At 37.7% G+C, this 12,399-nt stretch overlaps 1 protein-coding gene across 3 annotated transcripts in view; it reads left to right on the forward strand.

Annotated features, from left to right (window-relative positions):
- Positions 1-12,399, forward strand: part of BMX (BMX non-receptor tyrosine kinase) — a 55,713-nt gene that overhangs the window by 5,324 nt on the left and 37,990 nt on the right. For 2 of the 3 annotated variants that reach the window (XM_019019205.4, XM_004063842.5), the window contains exons 2-6: positions 2,255-2,401; positions 3,233-3,337; positions 5,340-5,421; positions 10,012-10,131; positions 11,875-11,939. In XM_019019205.4, the coding sequence (XP_018874750.1) occupies positions 2,255-2,401; positions 3,233-3,337; positions 5,340-5,421; positions 10,012-10,131; positions 11,875-11,939 (519 nt within the window). The remainder of the gene's footprint in view (positions 1-2,254; positions 2,402-3,232; positions 3,338-5,339; positions 5,422-10,011; positions 10,132-11,874; positions 11,940-12,399) is intronic. The other variant, XM_063702988.1, reaches the window with a different exon arrangement.

Raw genomic sequence — 12,399 nt, forward strand, 5'->3', positions numbered from 1 at the left:
TATGTTTCCCAGGCTGGTCTCAAACTTCTGACCTCAAGTGATTCTCCCTCCTCAGCCTCCTAATGTGCAATATGCTGGGATTACAGGCATGAGACACTGTGCCCTGCCTAGGTGTGAAAGTTCTATAGACAGAAAAATATGTATACCAGCACATAGTACTGGGAAAGACTGAATAGCACCTTGGACATTGGGATTTTTACATTTTTAATACAGTGTTGTTAATGTCACAAATCGATTCAGCATCTAAAAAAATTAAAAAGTAAATTTTCTATTCAACTAATCGGATCTATTTAATTAGCACTCTGCTTTGAGGAATGATGTTTCAGCTGTGGATATAAAAAATTGACAAGAGTTTTCACAGTTTTCTCCTTCTGCTTCATTAGTAAAATACAGAAATATAAAAGGCAAAAGTACCCTACAACTACGTTCAGTGTGATATTGCCTCCCCAAAGGAGGCTTTCACTCAAAAAAAGTAGACCCTCATTGTTTCCATAAGTCTCCGAGCAAATTCTCTTCTGGCCACAGACTTTGGATGTAGAAAATAAGCTTATCTGGGCAGGTGGATATGTAGAGTTTGCAATGGAAGCAAAGATAAAAGGAAGGCATGCTACTCTTACCTCCATAGGCTCTACTCTACCCTGATCTCTGCCCTGTCTTTGATCACTGGGCAAAGAAACCAGTGACCATGGCAAATAGCACCCATTGTACTCTGAAGAAACCCATTATACTTTTGTGAAAGAATTATCCTTTTTAAATAGCTAAAACAATATCCCAGGGAAAAAGTAACTAAGACTTTATTATATTGAATGGATAAGATTTCCACTACTTCTGTCTAAAAATCAAATAATGCCCTTGGAGGACATTTTAGGAATTAATAAATAATCTTTTGTTCTACGTAGTAAATAATAAAAGCTGGTTTTCTTAATTCCACTTTGAGAGTTGTGTGGTCTATGTTAGGAGGAAAGCTGGCTGGAGCCAACCATGGTTAATTCAATGCCAGGCTGTATTTCTTAGTCTCCCTTTCATTTCACTCTTCTGCCATAGTGGGTCCATCGTACTCCCAGGCCAGTGAGAAGTGCCCTCTAGTGATTGGATGGGTTCGCTTGGCGCCCGCCTCCATGCAGACAGAGCAATGCCTGTGTGGGTGCTTCCTGATCAAGACTGATGAGTGGGATGCAAATATCTTCTTTTTAATGCATGACCCTGGCATAGCCAGAGGGAATATGAGTGATGGTGCCTCAAAGCAGTAACTTTTTGCTTAGAGCTTGAGAGTCAAAGTTAAGGACCCACACGTATACTTCGGCTCTAGCGAGTCTAAGGTGAGTAAAGCCTTCAGATTATCAATAAAGAAAGATTTTAACTATTGGGCATGTGAATTCAAATAACGATGCAATTTCACAAAGCAAAGAAGAACATAAGAAAGTTTGTTTCTCTGGCCTACTGCTCAACATTACTACTTTTCATGATCAGACCTGATATTAGACTGAGGGTTGAAGTAACTGTCTTAGTAGAATTAGAAAATTAATGCATTTATTTTTCAGAAATACCTTAAGTTTTAATGTTTTACATGATTTTGGGATAAAAAGGAAGAGTCTTTTTACTTTGTAAATGTACTCATTTTTTCAGTTCGTTTAAATCTCTTTTGATAGCATCTGTTAGTGCACCCTCATACATTTTCCTCATTTTATCTTATCTTAGGCATTTACTTTGATTTTAAATTCTCATAGATATTGAAAATTATACCTGTGTAATTTATGTTAAAGATCTGGCCATGATCAGGGGCTGCAGGTGTTATTTACAATAATGTCAGTGTCTCATAGTGGTTTGGGTAATTTGGTCAAATTACAGGCTGTTACTTCATAAATTGTGAGCTGTCTGGAGTTAAATTTTCTGAAGTTTTATTATATCCAATTCAATTCAACCAACACATATAGAATGTTTAAAAAGTAAGGAGCATTTTGATAAGGTGGTCTGGAGAATGGGGCAAAGATGATGAATTTATTATCCACAGTGGGAGGAGTCAAAAGTATAAAGTGCTTTTTAAAAATCAACATATTTATAAAACCCAAAGCAAAGGCAGCAGAAAAACTGTAGCTATTGTGTAATTTATTCTATAATCCTACATCAGTCTCATTTATTAAAATCAGCATTTATATTATCCCTTACTAGGAAATCGTTGAGGAAAAGATATGAAGGTTAAAGAGAACTTACCTAGATGCTGCAAATACTCATTTTAATTATTTATTTTGTTTAGGATGATAATATGGATACAAAATCTATTCTAGAAGAACTTCTTCTCAAAAGATCACAGCAAAAGAAGAAAATGTCACCAAATAATTACAAAGAACGGCTTTTTGTTTTGACCAAAACAAACCTTTCCTACTATGAATATGACAAAATGGTGAGACATCATGTGTTCCATTATTTTTATACTATTTATTATTTTTCCTAAGTCTCCACAAAGTACTTGATCATAATGAAAGAATATCAGGTTTCTTAACTTACACAGTGAAGATCCTCTTCTATCCACTTATCACATGACCTTTTCTTAATGAAAATATAATGAATTCAAGATAAAGGATTTTAAAACATTAGTTAACTTTACTAAGGCAAATTATAACTTTAGAACAGTGGTTCTCAACTGAGGGCATTTTTGCTCCCCAGGTGACATTGGGAAAAGACTGGAGATATTTTGGGTTGTTCCAACTGGGGGATAGGAACAGTAAGTGTTAAAGGCATCTAGTGAGTAGAGGCCAAGAATGCAGCTAACCATCCTGCAGTGCACAGGACAGTCCTCACAACAAAGAATTACCCAGCCTTAAATGGCAATAGTGCCTTAAAACAATGCTAGAAATAAGACTATTCCTGTACAGTTGAGAATTCTACTATAGTAAAAACACTGAAATACTGTCATAAGACTGATCCAAAATGAAGATGCTTTGCAGAAGTTAAATCTTGATTTTCCTGAGTATATTAACCACATGGTAGGTGATTTGAAACACATTTCAAGATAATCAAACAAGATTATTAACCACTGGAATATATGTGTTTGTGTCCAGACTCAAGGAATAGATTATGTTGTCATTGGATTTTGACTATTACGGGGTAATAGGAAGTGACTCTCCATTGCCCACCCCCCACCCCAATCTCCCTCATAACTTGAGCTTTATGCCTTTCCTTGTGCACCATGATGTATTGCAGGAAGTATCTTACATTTTGTTTTTTAATTCAGAAAAGGGGCAGCAGAAAAGGATCCATTGAAATTAAGAAAATCAGATGCGTGGAGAAAGTAAATCTCGAGGAGCAGACGCCTGTAGAGAGACAGTACCCATTTCAGGTAAAGGGAAGAACGACATTGCATTGGGTGGATAGTTCTTCCTTTAATTTTTCTATCGTGAACTCAGTATATCTAGGAAAAATAATGATATTTCAAAATAATCTAAACAAGGCTTGGAATATTCCCACATGGGAGTTGGGCATTTTGCTAAAATTCTGTCCACCAATCTGCCTTCCCTGGAGGGAAGGGAAGGGAAGCAAGACAGGAGCGTAAGTCGCAGTGACCTGACCTGCCTCAGGTCTGATCATTTCTTTTAACAAACATTGCTGAGTATCTCTGATGTGGTACACAGTAGTAGGCATACTATGGGGAACAAAACACTGCCCCTACCCCAAGGCATTTACAGGGAAGTGGCAAAGTAGACTAATACACAGACCATTACAAAGCAGTGAGGGTGAGAGTTAAGGTGGAGGTCAGCAAAATGCATCCATGGAGTCCCAGGATGTGGAAGCTTCATTCCTCACTCCAAGAGGCTAGAGAGATATTCTATTGGAGGTGACACTCAAGTTGAGAAGGACAAGTAAAATTTAACCCAGCAAATATGAGGACAGTGGGACAAAGGAAGCAGCAGGTGTCAAGGCACTGATGAGTGAAACAGTATGACAAATTTAGAGAGCACTAAGTAGTCCCTATGAATAAAGAAGCCCATGTGACAGTGAAAGAGATAGCCTGGAGAGGTGACCATGCTAAGGAGTTTTCATTTTACCCTGAAGTATTTTAAACAATGGTATGGTATGGAGTGTATGCTGGTAGTACCTTTTGGAAGTGGCCTAATCTAAGTCATGCCCTACTTTTCTTATAGCATAAAAACTTACATTTCTGATCCAAAGGTAGATGGATTGTCTTTCAGATGGCCTGACTACCCAGTGCTAGTATTAGGAACCTGTGGCCAAAAATGAAATACAATAATCCAGTTGATTAACAACCCATACTTCCCATTTGGAAAAAATATTACCAGGCCAGGCACAGTGGTTCATGACTGTAATCCCAGCACTTTGGGAGGCCAAGGAGGCAGGATCACTTAAGGCTGGGAGTTCAAGATTAGCCTGGGCAACATAGCGAGACCTCATCTCTATATAAACATTGTTTTCATTTAAAAAATTACCCAATTGGGGGAAACCAGGGGAGGGCATGCTCATGGAAGATGCTGCAAACTCACCTCATAGAGGCATAGTGCTCAAAAGATCACAGGCTTTGGAGCCCCCACAGAGTTCCTAGTTCCACCACTTATACTTGTGCAACTGTAAACACATACTCAACTTCTATTTCTCACAGAGTTGAAATAAGATTAAAATACTGAAGTAGCTAGGAAAGAGCCCAGCAACTAGTAAGTGTTTAACAAATGCTGTGTATATTTACCAACAAGAGTTGAATAAACTAGAGAAGGATCTGGAGAAGATATTGTAATCTTCAAACGTTTAAACATTTGTCTTAAGAAACAGAAAAGTATATATTCTGGAGATTCCTGGGGTGCCACATGATGAAACAGATGGAAGTAACAGGGAAACATATTTTTACTCAATGTAAGTATGAACTGTATAATGATCAGAATATATGGATATTGGCAGAGATGACATAGCAGAGTAAAGAACATTCCATCCCTGAAGGTATTTTTAAAGATAGAGCAGTTAAACATTTTCCAGTGGGCTGTAAGGAAATCATGCACTGGGTAGGCAAATGGACCAGAACAATACTAAGACACGTGTAATGTCTAACATATTAATGTCCATAGTCCAGGGTGTCCCTGATGAGAACTCAGTGTTCACCACTACTATGAGGTACATCATCGCTGTAATTTTCCAAAGTATAGGAGTGTCTGGGATAAAACAAATTGATAACTGGAGGATTTTTTAAGAAAATTTTTTTCATCTAATTCCAGAGCTGATGTATACTGTATAAGCAAACTCAAGGTTTCTTTTGGATGACAAAAAATTTGCAGGTGCACCAAAGTGTGAAGTATGGTGCAATTATATATAAACACACCAAATATTTTCCTTTCCAGATTGTCTATAAAGATGGGCTTCTCTATGTCTATGCATCAAATGAAGAGAGCCGAAGTCAGTGGTTGAAAGCGTTACAAAAAGGTAATTCAAAAAAAGAAATGTTGAAAGAGAAAGGTCAAAAAAGTCATAAAAGAGAGTCATTTTTTGAGGCTTGGTGGAGGAAAGACATGGCAGTAAAAAGACTCAATGCCAAGAGACAATCTACTGATTTTCCTACCAACCTCAGGGAATGTGTCAGACTCATCCTCATTTTTGCTTTCTCATTGTTACACACAGGAAGCCTGTGGATCGGATTCCCTGGCCCGCACAGAGCCAGTATTGTGCCTTCCCAGCAGCTTAGGGGAAGCCAGGCCACCTGCTCTCCACTCAGTATGCTTGCCTTTACCAGGGGAAAGTCTAGGTCATCATGGGGCTATGTCAAGTCCTGTAGCTACCACACTTTTGATGTTTATAGAAAGTTACATCTAATACTTATACTGAGCATTTACCATTTGCCAGCTACTTTATCAAATGCTTGTAAAACATTTTTTTAGGCAACCCTCTTGACAACTCTATTGAAAGGGGTAATATTATTCTCCATTTTTCAGACAAGTGAAGTTTTTAAAACATGGCCACTGTCATAGATACAGTAACGAGGGACTCAGAACTCAATTACCTAAACCTGATTTTTTAACCAATACATTGTAAATGCTAGGCAAAACTGAAGATTTAATGAAGCTTTTATTCAGTGATGTTTAGGCCGCCCTGGTAACAACTTTTGGTAGAAGGGAGAGAATCATTGTTAATGATTTGGCACTATAGTATTTCCCTCTGTGATATTTTCAAGATGGGTAATGGTGTGAAGACAATATTTAACTCAAATGAATGGCTCCATTTGTGAAATTTCAGGTATTATGTTCCTAGATGGAGGAAGATTTTATTTTATTTTATTTTATTTTACTTAAGTTTTAGGTTATGGTTCTTTCTTGGTACACCTCAAATTACACACAGTTACTCCACGTTGATGCAAATACACCCTTCTCACACATAGGGCTTAATTTTTCCTTTGCATAAAAAGGTTTAGCAACCCATTCTGCGGGTAGCAAGTGGTCCACTGGGGGACAGAAGCTTCCCTCTACCCACCACCAGCTCATTGAAATGAGAAAGGCAACCCCTCTAGAGTTAGACACACCTGCAGCAAAGTCCTGCTTTGCTGTGTCACCTAATAAAATCATCTACCATCTCTGGGTTTAAGTTAATCCTGACCTGTCAAATAGGAGATCACATTTCTTTTCTCCTAGAGCAGTCACGAGCCACAGATGAGACACTCATAAATATCTTAAAATATCTTATGCACAAACATGAGTCACTGTGGTTACTGTAGGGCTTCTAGGAGGAGCTCTAAGATTCTGCTTCCCATTTAGTCTCCTTTGGTGGAATTTCCTGAGCAGTAGGTGCTATGTCCTATGTACAGCTCTTGGTCATGCCCTGCTAGATCTCATGTGTCTGAGCAGCTCATGTGAAGACATACGAAATGTAAACGAAGAGCAGAGAAAGAAGCAAAAACACATCTCCTAGCCCCTCATAAAACTGCAGAGAGTCCCCATCACTACAGCTGCCATATGCACAATAAGTGGTTTGTCTCTATGCACAGTAAGTGGTTTGTATCAGTTAGTGATGTTTTGGGCTGCAGGTAAAAAGACATCACACAGTTGCTGAAACAAATCCACTTTTGTTCTTCTCTCACAGTAACAAATGCAAAGATAGGCAGTCAGTCAAGGGCTAGTGCAGCAACTCGGTGAAGTCAGTAGGGATGCAGGCTCCTCCTAGCTTTCTGCTCTGTTATCCTTAGAGGCTGCAGGAGAGATTCCAAGCCTTCCCAGAAGCCTCCCTGCAAACTTGTGCTTATGTCACATCATCCAGAACTATATCTGATGGCCATTGATGTGTACAAAGGAGGCAAGAAGACAGTATCTTTTTTTTTCCAGTCTCTGTGCTGGAAGATAGTGAGAAAGAAGGTGTGTGGGATTTGCTGTCAAGTTGGCCAACCAACCTGCTGCAGGAAAACAAAGAGGTTCTCCTGCTCAAATATTCTCCCCTACAAAGTTTCATTGTGCTATAATGACTCCTCCTGCCTTTTGTGTCTATTATTTGGCTCAAGCATTATAAACTGAGGTAGACATTTAAGACAGAATTTTCCAGATGTTAACCTACACTTGGAAGGTTTGGGCTGATTCAGTGGTAGCATAGGAGTGTGTGTCAATTATCATGGTTCTGAATTCGGCTAACCAGATGTGGAAAAAATGTGCTCTTCCTTCCAAAAATTAAAACAGAAGGGGGTTTTGCAGAGGAGTTCGCACCTGTACATCGTAATGTAGTAGAAAAAGCCTGAGGCTGAGTCTCAGGTCTGCTATTTATTAAGCTTGTGAACTTGAGCAATTGTACTACCTCTCTGCACTTCAGTTTACCTAACTCTGTGAGAGGTGTAATAACAATAGCTACCCCTCAGGTTCTTGAATCGATTAAATTAGAGGACATACGTAAAGGAAAATACATAAATGTAAAGTCCTATGGATATATGAATATATGAGTTCCTCTTATTGTCGTTATTAGGTGGTGAGACTGTTGCAATGTAGACTTTTGGATTTGGTTGGAAAAAGAATTAGTTACCCAGGAAACCAAATCCATGTAGTAAGGAAATAATAGGAATCCCAACACATGGAGGCCAGAAGCTTAGAGAGCAGGAAGGCAAGTAATGTGCCCAAGAGATTGCAATGGCCATTTGGAACCAAAATCAGAAACTTACGTTTTATAATTTTAACTCTTTTTGCCTTTTGTGATTTCTGTCATAATTTCCCTTTAATTCTCATTAGTAAAGTTTTTTAATGCCAGCATTTTCAGCTAAACTGAGCTAAGTTAAATTAAGGGAATGATATCACTAAAGCCCACTGTTTATTGAACACCTACTTACTCTGGGCCAAACACTGCTGGGTGCTTTACGTACATTATCTAACAGCCTCCCAATGACCCAGCAAAGTAATTATTATCTCCATACGCTTCCTTGAGTCAGGACTGTAAGGATAAGCATAACTCTCCTGGGATCAACATAAGGAAATCTCAAGATGAACATAAGGTCAAGAGAGAAAGAGTTAAAGGCACATATAGAACCAGCCCTTCTCACCTAGATACTCTTCTTAAAATATACTAAGATCTTGTAGGTTTCTCTGTTGTATTTCAAAAGAGGCGAATTTGTTATAGATTACAGTTTCATTTATTTGAATTATACATTGCCCTATTCCCGTGGCTTTTTAAAATATGCACATATTCCTAGGAAAGTAGCCCCATAAACCATTCATTCCTTAGTATAAACATGTCAAAGTCACAGAAGTCAAGGAAGGGATGAGAAGCAGTTCTAAATTAAGGGAAACTAAATGCCATGTTTGATTTTGAATTTGATCCTTGATCAGAAAAAAAGTGAGTGATTATAACGGCCATTATGGGAATAATTAGAAAAATTTTAAAGATGAAATATATTTTAAATAATAAATGCAGCCATAAAAAAGAATGAGTTCATGTCCTTTGCAGGGACATGGATGAAGCTGGAAGCCATCATTCTCAGCAAACTAACACAGGAACAGAAAACCAATCACCGCATGTTCTCACTGATAAGTGACAGTTGAACAATGAGAACACATGGACACAGGGAGGGGAACATCACACACCAGGGCCTGTTGGGGGATGAGGGGCAAGGGGTGGGAGAGCATTAGGACAGATACCTAATGCATGGGGGGCTTAAAACCTAGATGATGGGTTGATGGGTGCAGCAAACCACCATGGCACATGTATCCGTATGTAACAAACCTGCACGTTCTGCACATGTATCCCAGAACTTAAAGTAAAATAAAAATTTAAAAATTTAAAAAATTAATAATAATAATATTGTATCAGTGTTAAATTTCCTGAGTTTGATAATCGTATTACAGTTATATAAGGGAACATCCTTGTTAATATAAGTTATGTGCTGAAGCATTTATGGATGACATTATTTAGGTCATACCATCTACTACTTCCTCATAAATTATTAAGCACAATATAATAATGATTTTAAAATTTAAAGAATAATACATATGTACAGAGAGAAAGAGATACAGCAGATGTGGCAATCAGTTAATAATTGGTGAATCTAGGTAAAAGGCATATGGATGCTCATTGTATTAATCTCATTCTAGCAACTTTTCTGTACATTTGAAAATTTTCACAATAAAAAGTAGATGGAAGTGTATGTTTATCCAGGCCTTTTTTTTAGAACCTTTTGCTAAAATTTAGCCCCACCCTTCCCCTTCTGCCACAAGAAAACACCATGTGTTGTAACCCACTCACTTTCTTTACAGATTTATCTCCAAAATCCTAACATCAAGCTGATCTGTATATGCATTTTACTAGTTATTTTTTCTTCAAAAATGATATGTAATTGTGTTGTTCTCAACACACTCATGGTTAGACTTTTCTTTTTTCTTTTTGGCTTATTAACTGTTGAGTGAAAGACCTATATCCTTCCGGAACCATTTGCTCTTACCTTGGTTGCTGGCCAAATGGGGTTTTTATTGTTCTGTGATAACAGCACTTACTGAATGTTTCTCCTCTTGGATCAACGTTTGCTAACGTCTTGTTTTCTTCCTGTCTGCTCCTCAGAGATAAGGGGTAACTCCCACCTGCTGGTCAAGTACCATAGTGGGTTCTTCGTGGACGGGAAGTTCCTGTGTTGCCAGCAGAGTTGTAAAGCAGCCCCAGGATGTACCCTCTGGGAAGCATGTAATGTGTGATTCCTCTGTTGGACTGGACGTTGGGTGGATAGTGCTCCATTAGGCTAAACCTGCCAGAGGCCAGAAGAGCTTGCCAGAAAACAGGATGTGCCAGATTGGTTGGCATCATGAAAATTCAGCCTTGCAGATGCTATGTGACAAATGAAATCTCATTCTAGGGTCAATTGAGTCATGGCCATTAAGATAATAACAATATTAACATCTGCCATTCTTTCATTTCATGAGAAACATTTTTAAAATTTGAATCATTAATCAAGCAATGAGCTGTTATTTCCTCCCATAATTTTTCTTGGTTCAAGATAAACTCCAAAAAGGTAGAATATGTTAGATATGTCATCATAGTTCAAACAGCTAGGTTTCCAGTTTGGTAAGAAAACCAGCTCGCTCTTCGTATAAATAACAAAAATCACAAACTGAAAAAACAACATTATTAAAAAAAAAAGATATAATTTAAGTAACACTTTTCATCACCATATATACTAAAATGATGGTCAAATTTTAAAATATATATTTAAAGCAGTTTGCCATTCTCTATATGTGTGTTAATTTCTTTTTTTTTATTATTATACTTTAAGTTTTAGGGTACATCGTTAATTTCTTAATGACATGAGAGAAGGGGTTGCTTTACGTGAAATCACATTCTATCCAGAGTTGTACTCCCAGGGAAACAAGAGGGACTTATATGTATTTAAAGTTTATAATTATTTAACATAAAGTTGTTGATAAATACAAAATAGGATAACTTATTTTGGTAACAGTTTTACCAGCCTGGACAAAATATGCCTGGATTACAATGGCTTTAAAGAATTGAATGAGATCAGCTACAAAATAGAACTTCATAAACTGGAAAAGATACAGGCACATAAAATATTTTTTAAATTCACTTCATAACAGTATTGATACCCAACAATCATGTTAATGTTAATACTGGTCATTTTACCCCCAAAAAATCAATTAATAAATATTCATTGTGTTTTCCATCTTAATTAGACTATACAGTGAATATTTATTAATCTCAACTAGATCACATTGCTCTATATACTCATGAATTATAGTTATTTAATGAACTATACAGATTGGTTGCACATGGGTCTTCGCTCCACTGTAAGGGACTGAGGAGTAATGTCTCCTTAAGGTATTAATCATTTTCCCCAGTGGTTTTGTCTATGGTCTATTTGGTCTATTATCATTACCTAGCAGGTCAGATTCCAGCTTTGACCATGCCCTAACTTTCTGGAAGGAGCAGGAAAAAGGCCAGAGAGAGCACTGCCTTGGGATTGCCTTCCTAGGCTCTGTCTGCATGACACTCACCATGTGTTCTGGGTGCCACAGGTGCTGTGCCTCTGAGGAAAACTACAGAGTGTAGAGGTGTTGCAACTCCTGAGCAGCTGTAATACTGTCTATCTGTCCAAGTATAATTTATTCCCTTGGCTTCTTCTGCTGAGCTGCTGGGAAGTCCATGGGCATAACAACTAAAAGAGAAAAAGTTAGGTGTCTTTATTTCTTTTTGTCCAAGATGCCTTGATCCATCCTCTTTCCAGGATACATGGCCTACATAGCAGTTGGGCCTTATATAGGAAAGCTACAGAATCACTCCAGATGTTGTGTCTGGATTCACTTAATCTGGAGTATTGCTCACACGAGCTGCTTCATTCTTTTAATTCATAACATTGAGTGTTTCTCTTTGTTTTGTTTAAAGTTCCTTCTGATATTACTTTGTTTTAATGTTCAGATGCTAATCTGCATACTGCAGTCAATGAAGAGAAACACAGAGTTCCCACCTTCCCAGACAGAGTGGTAAGTCAACATTTTAAAAATGTTTTTCATGGTCAGGATATATTAAATAAACCAAGAGTTGCCAGATTCAAGACTAGAAAATGTGGAATTCATTTAGACTTCTCAGCAAAGAGAGAAAAACCATGAGCTCTAGATAATAGCTATGGGTGGTATTGAATAGTGGATTCAAATACGGAACCATTGTAATATCTCATATTTTTGCATTTCAATGTTGTGTCTTTTCCTAGCCAGTAAGCCCATAAATAGTCACCAAAAAAAAAAAAAAAAGAAAAAATGGGTGCATGTGGGAGATGTCCTTAAGATGGCATCACACATAACAGGCAGCTGTTATTAGCTGTCATTCTTTCCTTACCATCAACACGGCCAAGACTGCTTTGTGGAAGTATCCTGGTGTTGAAATGAAACTCTATAGGACAAAAGCAGAAAACAACATAATTCTTTCCTTCCATTATCCCTTCAA

This window comes from Gorilla gorilla, chromosome X (genome assembly GCF_029281585.2).
Source record: "Gorilla gorilla gorilla isolate KB3781 chromosome X, NHGRI_mGorGor1-v2.1_pri, whole genome shotgun sequence".
Taxonomy (NCBI): domain Eukaryota; kingdom Metazoa; phylum Chordata; class Mammalia; order Primates; family Hominidae; genus Gorilla; species Gorilla gorilla.